Source organism: Poecile atricapillus, chromosome 5, assembly GCF_030490865.1.
Source record: "Poecile atricapillus isolate bPoeAtr1 chromosome 5, bPoeAtr1.hap1, whole genome shotgun sequence".
NCBI classification, from domain to species: domain Eukaryota; kingdom Metazoa; phylum Chordata; class Aves; order Passeriformes; family Paridae; genus Poecile; species Poecile atricapillus.
The window spans coordinates 23,890,063-23,910,768 of NC_081253.1; the positions used below are offsets into that span (position 1 = coordinate 23,890,063).

At 36.2% G+C, this 20,706-nt stretch overlaps 1 protein-coding gene across 1 annotated transcript in view; it reads left to right on the forward strand.

The window, feature by feature from the left end:
- ITGA4 (integrin subunit alpha 4) overlaps positions 1 to 20,706 on the forward strand; it is a 35,044-nt gene that overhangs the window by 11,955 nt on the left and 2,383 nt on the right. Inside the window, exons 7-27 of the mRNA XM_058840246.1 lie at positions 189 to 274; positions 605 to 664; positions 750 to 887; positions 1,563 to 1,674; positions 3,292 to 3,386; positions 3,696 to 3,786; positions 5,118 to 5,163; positions 5,535 to 5,689; positions 7,059 to 7,213; positions 10,261 to 10,410; positions 11,852 to 11,928; positions 14,087 to 14,237; positions 14,933 to 15,031; positions 15,381 to 15,460; positions 15,739 to 15,825; positions 16,378 to 16,468; positions 17,151 to 17,258; positions 17,465 to 17,584; positions 18,974 to 19,093; positions 19,610 to 19,708; positions 19,918 to 20,037. Of these exons, the coding sequence (XP_058696229.1) occupies positions 189 to 274; positions 605 to 664; positions 750 to 887; positions 1,563 to 1,674; positions 3,292 to 3,386; positions 3,696 to 3,786; positions 5,118 to 5,163; positions 5,535 to 5,689; positions 7,059 to 7,213; positions 10,261 to 10,410; positions 11,852 to 11,928; positions 14,087 to 14,237; positions 14,933 to 15,031; positions 15,381 to 15,460; positions 15,739 to 15,825; positions 16,378 to 16,468; positions 17,151 to 17,258; positions 17,465 to 17,584; positions 18,974 to 19,093; positions 19,610 to 19,708; positions 19,918 to 20,037 (2,240 nt within the window). The remainder of the gene's footprint in view (positions 1 to 188; positions 275 to 604; positions 665 to 749; positions 888 to 1,562; positions 1,675 to 3,291; positions 3,387 to 3,695; positions 3,787 to 5,117; positions 5,164 to 5,534; positions 5,690 to 7,058; positions 7,214 to 10,260; positions 10,411 to 11,851; positions 11,929 to 14,086; positions 14,238 to 14,932; positions 15,032 to 15,380; positions 15,461 to 15,738; positions 15,826 to 16,377; positions 16,469 to 17,150; positions 17,259 to 17,464; positions 17,585 to 18,973; positions 19,094 to 19,609; positions 19,709 to 19,917; positions 20,038 to 20,706) is intronic.

Sequence of the window (20,706 nt, forward strand, 5' to 3'; positions counted from 1 at the left end):
GAACTTACTGTCTGTACTGACCTTTTACTTCAAAAATTTTCTTCTCTATTTTCATTGCTGACTTGCATGAGGTCTGAATGTCAGACTCACGACAATTTATGGTGTTGACAGCTTTTATAAGGCGTGCTCCCATTCTTTCTTTGTTATATAGCATTTCCAGTGATGAATAGTGCATTTCTGATTTGCAGGATATTCTGTTGGAGCTGGACATTTTCTGACACCATCCAGTACAGAAGTAGTTGGAGGAGCTCCCCAACAGGAGCAGACTGGTAAAGTAAGGGATTGTCTATAATATTGTCTTGAAGACAGTAACCCCACAAAAACACCTATGATCTTCCAATTTAGATTAATATATTAAAGATAATTATCAGATATGGCTTCTCAAGGGGGAAAAGTTGAAGAAAGAATTGGGGTAGGCAGTCTGGATAACATTGATGTGAACTAGGGTGTTAAAGAAAGGTTCAGGTAGGAAATAGGAGATAGCTGTACTTGGTGATACGGTGCATTGTTTTCCTGATTCTGCAGTACATGTGTAGAGAAAGCACTGGGAAGTATTTCAGGTTACAGTTTGCTAAATTCCACTTGTATTTTCATTTCATTTTAGGCATATATTTTCAGCAATGAGAAGCAACTAAATATTCTATTTGAACTAAGGGGTAAAAAGGTAAATCTTCCTACTTTTCTGCACCTAATAACTTCTAGTCTTCATCAAAATTCAAACATAATAATGAGTTCTTGTCTGCACACAGCTTGGTTCTTACTTTGGAGCTGCAGTTTGTGCTGTGGACCTGAACTCAGATGGCTTCTCAGACTTACTAGTTGGTGCTCCAATGCAAAGTACCATCAGAGAAGAGGGAAGAGTTTATGTCTATATTAATTCAGGTTCTGTAAGTATTTTCTCTTAAAAACATATGGCAACACAGCCATTCTGTTTTAACAGCCTAAGAGGAAGAGTTTTCCTCTCTTCTTATCCCATATTTCCAGATATGGAAAAAGCAACAGTAGAGCTGTGATGACTACCCCAGCAGGAGTGCATAGGACACCCCCAAAGCTGCAGTGTCGGCTGTAGCACAGTTACTCACACCAGTGCTGGAACTGAAGACTGGGTTTGTTTCCTGGGAGCTGTAGGTGGTGACAGCCTGCCACTGCAGCCCCTCTCCAAGCTCTCCTCCACTGCTGTGCTTCCCACTGAACTGCCATCTGAAGAACAGCTTGTTAAGCCCTTCAGAAACAAAGAAAGAATAAAACATTTGCATGCAGTTACTGGTACCAGTCAGGAAAGAGGACTGGTACTCCTCAGTTTTGCAAATAATGTGACTAGGCAGGTCATGCATTAGAACAGGCTTCTTTTTATTCTTTCTAAGGTTCCGAAGTGGAACTGTAATCACTTTACTATTCTTACACTAAATACCATAAAATATATTTGAAAATGCTTGCTTCTACATCAAGGAGTTTGGTAGGCTTATATATTGCTATCCAAGGCAATTTTAACATTTTGAGCAATATTCCAGGTCACCTGGAAGGAACTCTGTTAATGTGCCATTGACTCTGTTTTCCTTCAGGAAGCAAGGATGGTAGAACTAAATGTAGAGCTCAGCGGGAGTGACTCGTATGCAGCGAGGTTTGGAGAGTCCATAGCCAATCTGGGAGACATAGATAATGATGGCTTTGAAGGTAAGAATGCAAAGAAAACCTGTTGGGTTTAATTCTCTGATCAGTGGAATGTCATGATAAACAGGACAATTATAACAGAAGTCTGACAATTCTTTTGGTTTGGGACTTGACTTTTCTGACTTGAAATATAGCTGCTTCACAGTCATCAATGTGTTATGCCAAGGGACTAGATTCTGTCTAATAAAGAGTATGAGTTTAAAGTGATAACATAATATGTAACTTTTGGTGCTGGACCTCAAATGGAATCACTAATCCCATGTTAAATATCTGAGACAAAGATTGGGGAACAATATGGCAATTTTATAACAATCATAAGGGAAAAATTGAGTCAAAATCTGCTTCTGTGTCACCAGTAAGTACTGAATACATGGGGATGTTACAAACAACCTTCACATTGGGAAACTGCTGTGGAAATACTGAAATAAAAAGTGGATGTAATATAGAGAGTGGCAGTAGGGAAAAAAATGCAAGAAAAAGGCTGGGAGCAAAATATAAAGAGCAATTGGGTAATATAAAGAATTTTTCTGTAGTAATTAAAAAGCAGAGCAGAGCCAACTTCTCAATGATCTAAACCATCAGTAGCAGCCCTGTAAAGATGATGGGGTGTGTGTTGGTGTAGAATCTGACCTCAAGAATGTGTGTGTAATTTTAACAGGCGGCACTTGACTGTCCCATTTTCATCTCACCAGTAGAGAGACATAATGTGCTTTATGTGGTTTAGTCACCACAGTGTGGATTCGGTCAATGTGGACTCAAACACAGAACTGCTCCACAAAACCAGTCACAGGCTTTGCATTTCTTGTGATTTTGATTCAGTGCAGCATAAAGCATTTCTGATTCACAGATAGTTCAGCTTTTGCTTATTTGTAAATGCAAGTTCACAGTTATTAATAGTGACTTTCAAGTTGGTGTAAATAATCTCCTCATCCTTCCCTCCACTGTTTGGTTAACAGCCTTTGGCTATTTGAACCATGGGAGTTTTTCATAAGGGTTGCTGAGGGTAGGTTAGTGAGTAGGTACATTAATTCAGTTTGTTATGAGTTGCCACACCCCTCTGGGATTAGGTCATCTAGGCATAAAACATACCTCTTTGTACCAACCAGCTACCTTAATTTCCTTGTTACATGCCTTTTCAAGCTTATTATTAACCATTACAGACATTTCATAGAAAAATAAATAGTTTGTTTTGGGCACTGTAATAGGAGTACTTGTGTTTCATTGACTTAATCCATGTGGGAAGAGCAGGAAGATCATCACTGTTCCATAAATATATGGCACTTTTTTCCTCATTTTTAAACATCATGATAGTTTTCTCCTCTTTCATGGTAACCTTTTAACCTCTTAAGGGTCAAAATTAGTATTGCTAGAAATAGACTTCATCTTTAACAAAATGACAGTATTTGATTGTTGCTTTTCACACATAGTAATTAAGGCAGAATCAGATTACTGAGCTGGTCTAATTGTTTCTGTTTGCATTATATCTGTGTTCAACACTGCTTTTGAATTCAGGCAAGTAAATCTGCTCTGGCATTGCATGCATCATGGTTTGCATTTCTTCAAATGTTCTGTGGTCATGTTTCCTAGTCAACAGATCATTCCTAAATTTTTTTTTCACAGATGTGGCAATTGGGGCTCCACAAGAAGATAATCTAATAGGGGCTATTTATATATACAATGGCAGGAAAGATGGAATAACACCATCATTTTCACAGGTACGCTTTTTCAGTGCAAAATAGCCAATCCAGAAAAACCCCAAGTTTAAATCTGAGAGGGTTTTCCCTTCATTTAACAGTGACCATCTGAAGTACATTAAAAGACTTCAGAGAATTTTTACATGGTCTGTGATTTCCAGTCATAATATAACCTGTAAGAGAGAAAAAACTTGTTTGGGGGACTTTAGAGAAGGTTCATGGGATTAAAGTTCAGCAGCAGGATTGTTCTGCTAACATTTTTCATTGGAAATTGTAACTCAGAGATTAGCTTTCCAAGAATAATTTTCTCTTATATGTTTTTCTCCTCAGAGAATACAAGGACAAGAAGTCAGTAATTCTTTAAGCATGTTTGGACAATCCATATCAAGTGGCATTGATGTAGATAACAATGGTTATCAAGGTAAATTAAACAATTTTGTGTAATATTTAAAAGAATAGAAATTCATAGGGAACAACTCTATGACTTGATACTTTTAACAGAAGCAGAATCTGTTATTGAGATGACATGTCACATCTCATATTTTGGGAAGAGAAAAGAAGAGGTAAAGCTGAGGCCAGGCAGTCAGTTTTCACGGTCATCTAGCTATTATTTAAGGACTGAGAACAATATAATAGTGAGATCATAGTGCACAAGGGGAAGAGGAATGTGATTTATATTTTTAAAGCAGATGTCTCATCTACAAATGTCACAGCGAGCTTGTTTGGGCACTGCAAGCATGTTTCTTGTCCAGACTACTGTGTTAACCTAAATATGTTGCTGGCCTTCCCAGAGCCTGGATTTTGACAGGAGTCATGGGCTCCTTGACCCTCAGTCTGAATGAACAATTCTTTAACCTCACTTAGGGCTCATGGCATTGAACTAAGACAATTGTGGAGTACTTGTGGCCATGACAAAATAGTGCTAATTTGGTGTAAAACAACTGCCAAGTATATATTAATTGCTTTATACATATCATCAAAACATTTTGACATTTTGCAGATGAGTCTTAGGTCAGGTATGTCTGTCCTGCTCTTGGGGATGTAAAAGCACAAAGTTACCATTAGCTGGATGTTGTATGTTCTGGCTCTGTCCACAGAAATGTTATCCAGGTTAATTTATAGTGCTGGCCTAGAAGGTGTAGGTTGCAAGTAGTCTGCTCTCAGGTCAGCTGTTGGTTACTAACCTGGCCATCACTTCCTCAGGCCTTTACATCACTTAGTCATCTAACAGGTCACTTTTGCTACCTCATTTGAGAGATATATATACTGTCTGTATTTCTTTCCTGCTTGCATGAATAGGTTTCAGTTAGTCTGGAATAAAGTAAATACTTTTGTCTCTCTCTGTCTATGTGGATTTTCATACCTATAATAGAAATAAGCAAATCAGTTATATATGTAAAAACAGTATGTATGTGCATGTATAGCAATATTGAATATCTGGATGGAGAAGAAGGCAAGTATCTCCTATTTAGCTGAGTTGTCCTTCAGTATCAATCACTTAAGTATGGGATAGAAATCAAATCATCATGTTATCAATATCTGCAAGTCCAGCAAATTAGCATGCAGCACTTATGGACAGTGGACAAGTATTTGAGGAACTGTCTTTGAAATACTGGCATATCCCTTCTAATAAATGAAGGGCAGATGGTGTCTTAATGCTGACCAAAAGGTGAATATGCTGTAAAATGCTTGTACCTAAGAAGTAATTCCTGTTGACAAATCATGCTTATTGATACATTCTTTTTTGTGCAGATGTAGCAGTTGGTGCATTTTTCTCTGATTCTGCTGTGGTACTCAGGTGAGATTGCTACATTTCAGTGCTTTTGAAGACCATATAATTTAACTCTATTTATTTAGTGGAATTTATTAAAACTCAGTAGTTTAATTTAACCTCATTATATTCTTGATGTCTTGAACTTCAGTTATTAGGCTCTAAAAATGAAACATTTAAGTAGATACACTGAAAAAATGACAATATCATTCTGTAATTTTTTGAGGTAATAAATAAGGTGCATCCAACTATTTGAAACTATCTGAAAAATACAGATAACTTTAAAATTATAATTCTAAAATATAAAAATAGATTGTCAGGGATGGTTAGTTTTTGCAGAGATTTTGTAAGCTATATCTGAACGCTATTTGTGAACACTTACTCTTTTCTATTCTTAGAACAAAACCAGTGATTATTGTTGAAGCTTCTTTAAAACATTCTAATTCAATAAATCGAACTACTTTAGACTGCATGGAAAATGAGCAGCCTGCCACCTGTATGAATTTGAAGATATGCTTTACCTATAGAGGACGAGAGGTACCTGGTTATATTGGTAAGCTGCTGGAAAAACAATCCATTATATGTGTTCATTTGAAATGCACCTATTTACAGAATAATGCTACAGGTATTTAATAGACCATCAATCTGACTTCAGTATAAAATGAAAAGCTGAAAACATGGATACCTTTTTTATATCATGACTACCCTGTAACACTTCTGTTCCATTTGGAATAACAGCACATCCCTGCTAGGACTGCTGGAGTTACGTGGCCTTGGAGAGACAGCAGCATTAAAAGGGGGATATTTCAATGTCCTCTAACAGCAATCCTCTCAGGCAGGGACCAAACCAGATGGGTCTGCTGGAGTATGCTGCCTTTCACTTAGCAGTAGAGAGAAAACATTTCTTCACAAACCAGCTCAAGCAGCTGATCATACCATTGTGGGGCACTATGTGAAAGAGAGGGAGTCCCACCAAAATTACTGAAAAATAAATCTTGTGTTATATGTTATATACTGCATATTTTGCTTTTGGCAAAAAACTGGTATTGCTAGAAGCGGTATCTATCAGAGGGAATATTCATGCTGAATTAATTTAAAATAATTTACTGCCTAAATTTGACTGTATTGCCTGAGTGCTTTTAATCTACTTGTCATGTGCTATTTGCAAACTGCAAACACCCCCACAAGTACATGATATATAAAATTAAATTGCTCAACTCCTCTGTGTGAGAACAGACAATAACCTTTGGGAGCATGTTACATGAGAACACAACAACACAGGGATGAAACTGTAAAGTCATATGTCTTTGAACCTTTATCAAATCTTTTGAAACTCATATTTATTTGAAAGATGAGCAGTCAGACCTGATCACCCTTGCTGGACTTGTACTTAAGACTTTTTAACTTAAAAAAAGGACTAGTAGAAATTTTAGATAATGTAACTCTTGGCAAAAATCTAGAACTAATAGATCTGTAATGCTCTGAAACTTACTTGCAATTTGTTATCATAGCAGTTCTTGTTAATTTATATAGAAAAAACTGAAACAGTACTTAAGTACTTAAGTCAAGTTTGTTGACTTACCTGTTTGTTTTAATTAACAGTTTAATTAACCCACTGAAGTGGGTTTTCTGTAAGTAGATTTTGGTAGAAAACGATAAATACAACCTGATAAACTATCCCCGATATAAAAGCATGTATCAGGGGATACATGATAGCCATGAAGCAATCAATTTTCAGGGTACTTGTTTTTATTAGCTTTGGATTTATGTCAGAGTGTTTTTAAGCAGAGCACTTTAAAATGGGTGTTACAGAACATGCTTACAGAAGTGACTCAAAAATTATAATTTCTACCATAAATTCATTAAGACTGCAACACTTAAAGATTTTACAACCTTTATTTTCCCTGGGTTTTATTTTGTAGTATTGCATTATAATCTGAGTGTTGACGTGAATAGAAAAGAGGATACACAAGCAAGATTTTATTTTTCCTCCAATGGAACACATGATACAATCTCAGGAAAAGTAAAGATTTACAGCAATATTACTGCCTGCAAAGATCATCCAGCATTTATGAGGGTAATGTAGTATTGTCTTGTAAATCCTTTGTCCTCCTTTGAAAAGCAGACCTGCTGCAAAAGAACCTATTCTGTTTACAATTGCATCACATCATTTCGGATGTAAAATATTTGTATTCAGAACTTCCATAGTTAATATATTTTAATTCTGATGCTTTCACTGGGGAAGTCAGTGGGTCTGTCATCTCCTATATTGGTGAGAAGATGCATAATAATAATAACCACAGTGATGAAGTTGGATGGACCATGAGCATTCTTGAAATTTTTCCATCATTTTTATGAATGTCAGATCATACATAGATTGAGGCTGGTTTGGAGCAACCATGAAGATACAACAGTCATATTCTGCTGAACATTTCTGATGGAACTTTCTTATGTACTCCTTAATGCAAAATCTTAAAACTTGTAGTTTTTATGTTTTGTCATTTGTAACTCTTTCAAAGAACATGTATATGGTCTTACTCCTGTTTCTGTTGTGAGCAGATAGAGTAGACTCAGCTAAAAGAGGAAAGAACCCATTCCTGATTCATAAGAAGTGAAATGAAGACGATTGCTAGAAAAGTCTGTAGTTCAAGGCTTATAGTGTGGTGTGCTTTGTGAATTTGTTGCAAGGAGCCAAAGGCTAGCAGGTTGTGAAGACGAACATTGCTTGGGCTTGCTTGATTTTTTTCTTTCAAGCACTCACCCACAATCTGAAGGTGGAAATGGGGTAGGAAGAGCACTCATGGGAGGTCCATGAATGAATTTAGAGCTGAACAATATTAAGAATGTGTGCTGTGCAGGAAAAGGGATCTCTCTGCTTACAAATGTGAAGCCTGCACAGATATTTCTCCTGGACCAGACTAGTACTGAATGTGGTTACAGTTCTCCCTCTCTGATGGTGTAGAGGCAACTATGCTGTAGAAAAATCTGCTGGCAGAAGTGCTTCTGAGGAGAAGCCACTGAGGCATTGGCCATAGCAATGGGCACAGCAGGAGGCTGTTGGAGACCTGCAGGGTGCCGGCCAGGGGGGCCTGTCCCAACACCAGGGACAGACAGCACCAGCTGCTGGGTTGGCTGCTGGCTTCTGCAGAAGTAGGGTTTGATCCAACAGCCACCATCCTTTGAAACTGGGCATGGTACTGACCCAGCAGTTAGCAAGAATCTCTCAGTAAGATCTTAACTACAAAAGTAATCTCAAAGTGGCTGTTGCCCTGGAGGGAATGAACTGATTTCTTCATGCTTGAGGTATCTCTCTGAAACATGAATGAGGGACTTGTCTTCAAAGTGGAAAAAACCCTGTAATCAGGACAAGGATAAAATATTTTTAAGGCCATTCAATTAACATGAAAAAATCAATCACTTTTATTCTATCAAACATCTTAGAAGCTTGTCTTCCAAAACAAAAATTTTGGAAAAACTTTGAAGCCCTAAACCACAACAAACAATAAAAATCAGTGGATGCAAAGAAACCATATTTTATTAAACTCAGAAAAAATAGACTTCTCTCCTGTCAGACCTTATATCTAGGGGGGAAGAGAGGGAGTATTTAGTTAAAAGGGGAAATAAGAGCAATAAAAAATGGACTAGTTTGCCTAGCCTTTTCTTTAAAGTCCTCGAGGTAGCTATTCTATGACCTTTTGAAACAAACGTCCATCAAGGTGACTGGTGCAGTTGATCCTGCACAAAGGCTGGAAAATAAATTTTATTTTCTACAGCTGCCAAAAAACCTGAAGGAAAATATTCTTCCATGTCTATTTCTTCTTCCTTGGTTTCCCTTACTTTGTTTGTGAGACGATTAGAAGCCAATTCTCCATCATAAAGCTTCAGGGTAGAAAGGGAAAACTTGTGTTACCTACTGGAAAATTGCCCAGATGCATCTCAACTGATAGCTGCACCTAAGTGAATGTTGATTGCAGGAGCAATGGCAAATTGCCACTTACTTTATAAGAGTTTTGTAAACTAAGAGATGTGATTGACAGCTGACCTTGTATATGCTGTACCAGCATTAGCAGGTATTTGTGTAGGAGGAAGGAATTGATTTGCCTCATCACTTCCTATAGTCCATCATTAGGGTTTTTTTTCCTCCACAGAATTCAATTTTCATTTCAATTCTTAATTAATAGCATTATAAGCATCTCCTCCCACCCAGAAGGTTTCTGTACTTGCATGAAGCTCCTAAAGTTAAGTAAGTGTGAATGTCTGTCAAGTCCTTGCAAGAGACAATATAAATTTTATGTGTTTTGAGTAAAGGCTAATTAATAGCTAATTAGTATAATGGAAGTAATATAAAGCAGATGCAGAGAAGACCTTGTGGAAAATTATTATGAATTAGATAATACGTGATTTGGCCAACACAAGCTTGCAGATAAGAATTAAAATAGTGGCCATGTGGAAGGACAATCAGTGTCTGTCTATTCCCTACACTTAGGGAGTAATTTAATCAGGTTTGTTACTGTTGGTGCTTCAAGCTGTTCAGTTTTCACAAGTAGGGCTCTGATCTGAACACTCCTACGCAGGCAAGGCTTCATGTACAAAATAGGCACTTACTGAGGAGTTCAGTCTTTTTAATAAAGAATGGGAAATTAAGGGGCACAAAAATAAAACACAGTCACGACTTGATTTAGTTGTACTGTAGGAGAACTCCTTTTGATTTCACACTTAAATGCCCATTGGGTTGGTCTGGCCTCATTCCACTGGTTAACTTTCTCCATTTTAGCCAACTTTGCCTATTTTTCTACTTAGGCAGTGCAGCCTTTCATAGGTGTGTGAGGCAGGATTATTGACAGAAGTAAGCTTGCCATTCAGTAAGATTTCTCCTCATAGAAGAATCATCCATTCTGAAATGGCTGATGCTGTCATTAAACATATTATGCTTTTATGCGTCTCTGATTGTCTCCTTCAGCAGCAAAGATGTCTGGAAAAGTATATTAGCCATATGGAATTATTTTACATATGAAAAATACATTTTGCTCTTTTAGTGAGTTATGGGCAACCTTGTAACTTTAAAACATAAGCATACATGTTTTGTCTTATATGATTAACTCATTAGGTTTCCAATTTTCATAGAAAGATGTAAGGGATATCTTGACTCCTGTACATGTTGAAGCGAGTTATCGTCTGGGGCATCATATTCTACAGAAAAGAAATGTTCAAGAATTTTCACCACTTCAACCTGTTCTTCAGCGCAGGAAAGAAAAAGACGTTATAAAAAGCAAGGTTAGTGTACAAGTTCTCTTTATTCCAGTGCAGTGAATAAAGATTCATGTTTTAATCTTCAGTTAAAAAAAGCTTCACTGATTCATAGTATGTGAAGGAATGCATCTTCCAGACTAACAGCTAGAGACAGTGTCTTGATCTTAATTAGTAAACCAGAATGCTAAAAACTTGCCTAATTTTTTGCTAAAGAAAAATAACTTTGCAGAACTTGTATACAATCTGTATTACGATTTAAAAATAAAATAGGTATGTGCAGAGAACTTGCCACCACATATACTACTATATATATACACCTCAGTACACATATGTATGAAAATCACTCTTTGAAATATCCTTTCTTTTTCAACTACACAGTGTGAGTCACTTTGCAATATAAAATTGTACTTCAAAATTATTTCTGTGTTAAATACACAGTACCGTGTTGGTATTAGTCATGAAGTGTTGATGTTGCTGAAATGTTAGTTCTGTAAAGGTACTGCTGGTTTTCAAATACAAAGTCTGTGAGGGGAAAGAAAGAGTATATTCTTTATCCTTCAGTAACTGTGAAATTAACCATTTTTCCCAAAACAATCACAACTTACTAAGAGATTTTGACTAGTGAAAGTCAGAATGTGCTGAATTTTTAACTTTTTGCCATAGTAAGCTCCCCAGAAAAGTAGGCAGAGCACCAAGCCTGTCAGAATTCCAGAAGTGCTTGGACAATGCTCTCAGGCACAGGCTGTGACACTTGGGGATGTCCTGTGCAGGCCAGGAGCTGGACTCAGTGATCCTGATGGGTCCCTTCCAACTGAGATTCCTCTGTGATTCGTGTAACTGAGACAGAGTTGGCCATCAGAACTCCTGAGATACATAAAAGCTGCTTCTAAATGGCATGCTTTGACTTCTTGTTCTCATTCAAAATCCTGATTTAGAAACCTCAGAGTTATAGAGAAAGAAAGAAAGAAAGAGGGTGATGTTGAATATAGTGCCATAAATGTGCTCTCTAACATACTGATAATAAAGGCACGCACACCTGTAACTCTTGGTGTCTCTGCTCTCACCAAACCTGACTCACAGTAGGATAAGTAAGGGCTGTGCAATTAAACTCTTGCAAAAAATTAATAGGAGAGACTGCACAGACAACAGTTCTGCATCTTCAAAAGCATTCTGCCCTCCTTTATGTACTGCTGTAAAAATTGCCTGAACATACACCCACAGGTTTAACTGTGACAGACTGAGTCTGGAAAGCCTCTTCACTGTTACCCTGGATGCACAGAATGTGTTTGAAAAATGGAAAATCATAGCCTGATTGAATTGTGTGTTAGCAATAAGAACTATTAGACAATTCCTGATGCTTAGTTAGGTGATGGATTTCTTTCTCTGAAACACTGTTACTCACTATAGGAAGCATAAGACACTGAATTGCCTTTTTTATTTTTTTTTTTTAATTTGGCTTTTACAGTTTATTTTTGCAAGATTTTGCTCCCAAGAAAATTGTTCGGCTGACTTGAGAGTTTCTGGAAAAGTTGTTTTTCCAAAGTAAGTATAAAGTAGCCTTCATGTTTTTTGGACAAGATTTAATAAGATTTTATTTAAATTATTCCTTAATATTTCATATATAAATAACAGTAATTTGCAAATTCTCAGGAATCCCTGAGAAAAAACAAGAAGTAAAACTGTGCTTAATTGAAGACTATTTATAAATCATAAATCTTCCAGGAAATGTAATGTAGAAATCTATATGATTGAAGAACTGTTATTGCATAATTAGAAGATTTTACAGCTCATAAAATACGTAAATTTGTGTTCTACACTTCATATATAACGGGGCACAGATAACACTGCACAATGCATGCTCAATATGCAGACAATAACTATTGTAAAATTGACAAGCTGTTGCTTATTTCTGCTGCTCTTTTGGATATACTGTCCTTGCACTGTATGAAGTCTCAATCAGTAGTATAAAACTGAAGATGTAATATTCTTAAATGAAAGAGCCACTTAATTTTAAAGTAAGAAATAAAGGTAGTTGGTGAGCAAAAAGAGGAATTGTACCTGTTGTGAATCTCAGCTATTTAGATATTTTACGTGTAACTTGGATTTTCTTGTGTCATTCATCACTTTTAAAGTTGATTCTAGTTAAAGCAAAATACTAGGTTGAACAATCTAAAATGGCATCAAAAGATGCTGACAGTCACATAATACAGATTAATCACACCTGTGTGATCCTGAGCACAAACCTTGTCATCTTCATAGATTTCAGAGTAAGATGAGTATCTTTCTGCCCACTTTAACGTGTAGCCTGTAGCATGAGTCTTAAGTCCTTTAATTTTCTTAGGTTATTTTATTTAAACTCATAAGCTTTTCAGAAAGAATGGTTGTGCAGCATTTTCATTCATGACATTTGAAATGCAGTTTTGTAAGTGCCTCTAAGCTCTAAGAAAGGAAAACAGATTACAGCATATCTGCTTGACATTAGGCACCAGTAGCAGATTTGCAGTGTAAATAAATAGTCTAAATATATTGATAGTGTGAAGTATCACCTTAAATTACCTTGTGCCCCTAGAATTTCGATTAAAAATTAGTTAGCTGTAAAGAGATAATTTATTTTGTCTTGACAGAATGCATTCATTATCCTTGAAGAGCAAAGTAAACACCTTTGGTTTTAAAAGAAAGAAATCAAATAGGGATGGCAATGTAATGCTTTATTTACTAAGTTACAAGTCTTCATGTACACAGTATCATGCTTTGTTTAAATTGCTTAGCTTTTGGCCTGCTCTGTAAATTTCTAGTCTGCATCATGCATTTTTTAATGAAGAATGAAATATGATTACCCAGGAAAAGCTTTAGTTCAGCTTTGTTGTAGTCCCAGATGTGCACCTGGTGCTTTTGTCTACTTGTGTGTTAAGCTGGGAGGCATCTTTGTGACAGCATATTGTTAATGAGCTTGGCTTTAACGTGGGTAAAAGGAGTGAGTGGTGGGTATACAAGTACTAAAACAACGTTCAAATTTAACCTAAACTTGACAAGCTACCGAAATGTTAACATTGTGTTTTTCTTTAATTTGCTTTTGTCTTGGAACCTATCTGCTTATGCAGTGCTTTCGCCTTCTGTTGCTTTTTTAAGTGCCAGCTTCTTTCCCAAAGGTGTTCAGTGACTAATGCTTTGGTTTCAAGCCAGAATATCTGATAAATGTCTATTTCTAGGCACCCTTTCTACAAGTCTTAATTAAACTTTAATGTCAAGCTGAAGTTTACTTTTAGCCCCCGATAGGGTGTCTGTACTTGTAACATGATTATAGAACATTACATAGATCATAATAGAGCCATGTTCACTATGCCCCTCTTCAAATTAACTCAATCCCAGATCTTGAGTGCAAAGAGTGAATGTTGAAATAATGTCTGAAAATGCTGTGGCAGTGATACATTGCTATTGTGGCCTGTAAAGGAAAGGACTGGCCTTGGAAGGGCCAGAAGCACCACTGGGCTGGTGGCAATTTCCTTGTTCTCATTAACCACTTCAGGCTTTAAGGGGTGACCATCATGTAACTGGTCTCGTACCTTCGTTACAGAATTAAGTAAAACCTTCCCTCACATCTCCACCTGAGCTTTGTCAGAACCAACTGACATTGCCTAAAAGAGCCTTTGCCTGTTTCTAGAATTACTTTCCATTTACATTATGATAATTGTTTTTATAGGCCTCATGATAAGAAAATGTACCTTGGTGTTGGAAGTATGAAGACTTTATTGTTGAACATTTCTCTGCTTAATGTTGGAGATGATGCATATGAAACTTTCCTCCACGTTCAGATTCCTAAAGGTCTTTATTACATTCGAGTTTTAGAATTGGTAAGGAAAAAAAAATCTCTCAAACAGTAACAGCTTGATATTTTTCTTTTTCAGCCAGGTGTTTCTCAAATTATGAATCATTGAGTTTCTGTAGATACTTCATGTCCTTTTCATTAAAAGCTGCCAAAAGATCAATTTTTAAGTTCTTAGACTTCAAGCTACCTAAATCAAGTGCAATTCAATCAATACAGACTTATGTAATTTCAGTAATGACTAAAATAAATAATGAAAAAGAGTCTTAAAATTGTTTCAGGATATTATGGCTGGTTTTTGGCTGATGGTCATGCTTTCAGTGATCACAAAGATCTCATTGAATCTACTTTTTCCCAAATACACAGGTTTATAAGAAGTAATAAATCTAATTGTTCTCTCTTTCTGCCTTTTAAAAGTAATGTTCTCTATGTAGAATCCGCCAGATCCACCTTTGTGAGTTGGCTTTTAATGAAGTTGGGTCTGGGTCTGGTGCATGTGCCTTAGCTTCGGGAAAAGCAAGAAGCAGATGAAGTAACTGATACAATAATCAATATAATCTGTAATGTTAAAGTGGCCATGGGTGTCCTGGATATTGGCATCAGTGAAATAACACCTGGGTCAGGAAAATATAAAGCACCCAATTTTATTGTGGGTGTGTAATTTGAAGTGTCTGAGAAAACCCTTTTTTATTTTGATCATTAATAATTTTTCCTTTATTTTAGGAAGAAAAACAGATACATTGTGCAGTATTAGATAAAGAAATTAATGCAGTGACACTTGAGTGCAGTGTTGGCTATTTGTATGTGGATCACAACTCAAAGGTAAGCTGTAAAAAAATCTCTGAATCTCTCTACTTCATTCCCAACTAACGTCTCTTATCATGTTGATATCAGTGTCTCTCCTCCTACTTTTAAATGAATTGCTTAAACACTCCCTGGAGTAATTCATTAAGGGACAACAGTGTTTGTATTAAGCATGAACTGACTAATGCCATGGACATATGCATCAGGTCAATAGAAAGGGAGTAGAAGACACAAAAAGCAATGATTTCCTTAGTTCTGAATTTTTTTAGGGCAGGAAATTCTAAATGAGCTTAATAAAATATTTGCATTGAAACTGTGTCAAGATACACTATCATTTGATATAAGGAAAATTTTATTTGTTCTACAGCTGGATTATAGTTTCCTCTTGGATGCAAGCTCGTTAACCAGAGCAGAAGAGGACCTCAACATCATCATTAATGCTACCTGGTAAAGCCTAATAAAAATTGCTTAATGAAAAATACTACTAGCTTTGGAAAACAGATAACTGGAAAGGCTTAGCAAAGCAGGATTGCAAGAAAGTAAATTGGCTGCAAATCAAATAGAGAAACTACCAAAAAAATGGATGATGGATATTGAAATAATGAGTAGGTTTCTGCCTGTAAAATGTGGGGGGCATTAATGCCTGACATAGTTGTTACCAATTAAATATTTTTATTTATTTAGATGCCTTCAATACAGTTATTTCTCTCTTTGCATTTTTGTAGTAAAAATGAAGACGGGAGCATGTTGCTGGATAACATGCAAACTTTACCTATACCTCTAAAATATGAGATTGAGTTAAATACTCATGGGTAAGTCACCTATTGGTATTACCTGCACATCCACAGAACTGTTGTCTTGTTACTATTCTAAATTCACAAAGTTTTTAAGCCGAAGTGTGACGTTGCTGAAAAATCCTGGGACTGAGTTGGCACAGCCATTGTAAGAGGTTTTTCCTCTACTGTGAGATGAGACAATCAGTATCTGTGGTGCTTTGAACTTGTCTCTGAACAGACTGACATGTTTAAAAAAGTGGAATATGTTTTACAGGAAGATGTGTTTAATAAGAGCACAGCAGATCCTCAGATTCCTTGCTTAACAGGGAACCATACTCTGCGTTTGTTGTGGGGCATTCATGGAGCGTAGCTTTATGACTTTCATCTGCTGTTTTCAGAGGAAAGAGCACTAATGTAGAGGGTTTCTATTCTAAAGGCAGATGATTTCTACTCTGTGTTCCTAGATTTACTTAGAGGCAAACTTGGGTGTTGTCTTAAAACCAGTCTTACTGGAGGTAGCATGGAGCAAAAAACTATGCTAATGATATATAGAAACCCTGTTTATTAACAATTTCTAAACCATTGTAGGTTTGTATCACCAACCTCATTTGTTTATGGAGCAGAAGAGAAAGATTCACCAGTGACATGTATGAAGGAAAATATCAACTTCACGTTCCATGTAAGAGTTTTCCTTTGTAAACCCTGTCATTCTTGTTTTGAAGATTAATGTCTAGTGCATCTAATGACAGTCTAGACAGTCAGGAAACTTTTAAGAGTACAAGGGCACCATGAGTAATTTTTGTGCATTAGTGATGGGAAGTTGCTGTTAATCCCTCTTAGAACACTTTTTTTGGCCTGACAAATCTTCCACTGAGTGATCAGAGCAAGATTCCCTAACACAAGGCAGGATTGAAAGTGGTAGAGCAGTTCTGACTTGACACTTTTTCCTTTGAGAAACGCTTCAAGAGGAATTATCGTAAGAAAAAGGAATTAGGAGCTTCTTAAAAGAGTTATCTATAGCATCAAATTTGTCTGCAGTGGATTAAAAGGAGTTTGGACATAAATCTCTCTTAGTTCCTTTTGCCTACTCTCCTGGCAGGCAGTCTGCATGACCTCAGGTACTCATCACAGATTAGCACTACTTACTCATCAGCTTTGGAGGAGGGAAAGGTTCAGTGAGCCCACAGAATGAATGAACAAAATGTTAACGCTCCTATCACAATTCACTTTCGTGACAGCACAACAGAGCAGATGCTACCCCATTCTGTGCAGTTTTATGAATTTATATGTGTATGTTTTTGTTCCTTGAATAGCTACCCTTGAAGCTTTAACTGTTGAACTCTCCACCTCTTCCCCACAAGGTTATCAGTGCAGGACCAAGCATGTCTCCAAATACCAGCTTAGAGATAATGATACCAAATGCTTTTCCACCCAGGGACTCGAAATTATTCAACCTATTGGATATCAAGGTAAGCAAAGTTTACTTACTGTATTAGTAGCCATGTAAATTCTTTGAAGAGAAGCAGAACAAAGTCAGCTGGGTACTCAGTCTGTTTGATTTGCTAGATGTGGTGAAGCAGAGTGAACTAGAACAGGATCATCTTCAGCTTCATGTGTTTCAGCATTCTAGAAATAAAATGTACATTTTTAATAATGGTCTTATATTTATTTTCAGACAACAGCTGGACACTGCTCCTATAATAAATATCCCAGAAACTGTGCTGCAGCAGAAGAAAATGAAAACATATTAAAGGATGTAATCACTTTCTTTTCAAAGCCCACTAAGAGGCACATGGTAAGGTCTGTCTTTTGGCATCCATGGGAAATGGCTATGTGAACAAGCCTTAAGAAAAGAGTGTATCTTATATAATGAATCACAGAGGATTCTTCCGAGGATGTGTGGTGGGACCTGTGATAAGTTCAGGTTAATCATAAGTGATTTTACGGAAAGGAGTGAGAATTGAGTGGAGAAAGTTGATTAATGACACATTGCTGAAGTCAGGGTGGATGACAGGCACCTACAAAAAACTGCCAGAGGGGTATGGAACTGAATGAGTGGGCAAGCAGAATGGCAGAGGAAATTCAGTAACAAACAGAAAATGATGCATCAGGGAAAAACAGGCTTTACTTCAGTTACATGAAGTATGCAGATCAAATATTCATTTTCTTTTCCTCATCAAAACAGTGCCATCAAACATAACTAACAAAAGAGCTAGGTTAAAAAAAAAACCCCAAATGCTAAAAATAAATGAATTTCAAGGAAAACTATTCAAGTTAAAGTGACTGAAAGTCAATAAAAATTACAAAATATATGGAAATAATTTTTGGCTGGGAAGCTATTAAAAAAATTTGGGAGGCTGGGAGAGTACCATACATGTGTGGCCTGTTCCAGCTCATCCCTCTGTTCCTGCTCACAGACCCTGCTGGAGATCAGACATTCCACTCCACAGTCCAGACCAGAACTGCTATTTTTTAGCATTGCATCGCTGAGGCTTTGTCCTCATAGAAATCTTGTCTTAGTTTCCAGCAGCTTGTTTAAAATCCTCTTAAAAATAACAAAACTAGAAAAACAAGCAAACAAAAAAAACCTACCCATTTTTTTAAATGGTTAATTTGGGACTTTTAAGTAAGCACATTACAGGAAATATCAGCCAATGATTGAGCTAGAGCCTGCACTAGAATATATCCAATCACTATTCAGCAGGGTTGTCTTGGATGAAGATATAAGAAACATAATCACATACAGCCTTGTGTTCTTGTCTCCTTCACAGCTGTGTGAAGTGGTGCTAGCTCTCAGTGTACAAATACAAGGATCAACCAATTACACTGTTTGCACTGGATAGCATACAGTTATTGTCATTCATCATTATTGATATAATTTGCAATAACAGTGTAAAAATAAACCCTAAACATATAAACAAATTAAGACACTTGTTCTTTTTCAGTCTTAAAATAATTGAAATTTTAATAAAAATTACATGTTTTGTATAACAATTAGGTTGGTCCCTTGTTACTGTACCTTTAACACCTCTGGACTGACAGTGATGGATGACAACCTCAAGTTATGCCCTGAGTTTTCAAGAATAAACATGAATCCTTTTATTTTGGTTAGTTCCTATTGTCTTTGACCCTAGGATTATACAGCTGATCAAGTTAAGTTTTAATCTTTCCCTCCCTTGTACAGTACTGCATGAAAAATGACAGCCTTTGCTTAAAAATAAATTGCAAGCTGGGAAACATGGAGAGTGGAAAAGAAGCAACTGTTCACTTGCATCTGGAGGCTACTCCTTTACTTTTACAAATGGTAACACATGAACTTTTCATACTTGAGGGGAATATTTCAAGGCAAATTTGCAGTATTCCCTGCATATAAATATTCTAGGTGTTAGTATTTGTTTTCTAACAGTGAAACGTGATTTAAACATGATTAAATCTAAATCTTGTAGATTTTAACCTATTTTATGTTGCAAATGCTAAGGCCCATGGTGCTGTGTGAAAAACAGAAATATGTATTTTAATTTGTCATTTTATATTTACGGTATATTTATGTTTATGGTATATTGCCTGTTCTGGCTGGGTTATGTAGGATGGGATTTAATTTCAAGTCAATTGTATTTTTCTAAGAAAAGCAGCATGGATATGACTTAAGTAAAATCCAACATGGCTTCATTCCAGCTTCTGGTACTAATTTGTTTTGTGCTCAGAAAAAGGCGCCATTGTGTGCTTGTGTGAGCAGCTGTTATCATTTTTGCTGGGCAGGAATCAATGTGTTAAAGTTATTTTTTAGAAGACAGAATTATTTTATTTTTTTTTTAATCAGGATGATGCATCAGTATTGAAGTTTGAAGTAAGAGCAACAGCCTGGCCAGAAAAAAATGCAAAAGTTATTGAACTACACAAGGACAAGCAAGTTGCATATGTAAGAATTCCCTTATGAATTTGTGATGAACATGTTAAAGTAGAAAAACTAATAGCAATTAATATTGTAGAATTCTATACATACCTATACATCAGCAATGAATATAGTATTAATTACTTGAAAAATTAATTATTTTTCCTGGGTTTTTTTAGTATCTATTAGGGAAAAAACTGCAACAGTTAGCACTAAGCTTATTTTCTGTTTTTCAGGTCTATTTGGAAGGAGTGCACCACCAAAAGCCAAAATATCATGTTACTGTGCTAATTATTTCCCTAGGCTTAATAGTTGGTGTTACCCTGTTACTGGTTCTTTCATTTATATTATGGAAGGTAGGTTTTTTAGTATTCCTCAGTCGCTTCAAGTCAGGAATTCATACTGTTGAAGGATTTTTGGATCTGGGTTAAAGAATAAATAACATTTTATTATGATCTGTCCTTTCTAAAGAAAGATAATTCCTCCTGTAACTTGGGGTTCTTCAAAAGTATGTCTCCATTTTTTCCATTTCATTTCATCTTGTGCATGTTCTATGTTTTCTGTTACTTAACACTACAAATAACCTTTACAATGTTTTTTTATGGCATCTCATGTTTGCAAATGATTTATTTTATTGATATCAAATGGATCATTTTTGTGGGATGGTGCTCCGCATTTAGTATCACTTGACATGTGATGACCAATAGTGTAAAACACAGTTTCATAGCAGTATAAAATGTTTAAGATCTAAAACTGCAACATAAATACTAAAAAAATTCAGTGCCAAAGAGAAAACTAATAAGGATGCAGATCCTCTGACAAGTCATTAAGAGACTGTTAACTTCTTTACCTACACTGAGACTTTCTCCATCCATTATTTTTAAATGGACATGTAGAAATGAAACAAATTTAACAGGAACATTTTATTACCATATTTTTTAAAATACTGTGTTCTGTGGACTGTTTAAGTTCACAAGTCCAAGTCTTTATTCCATACAGGAGAGCATTAGCCTCTCAAAAAGTAA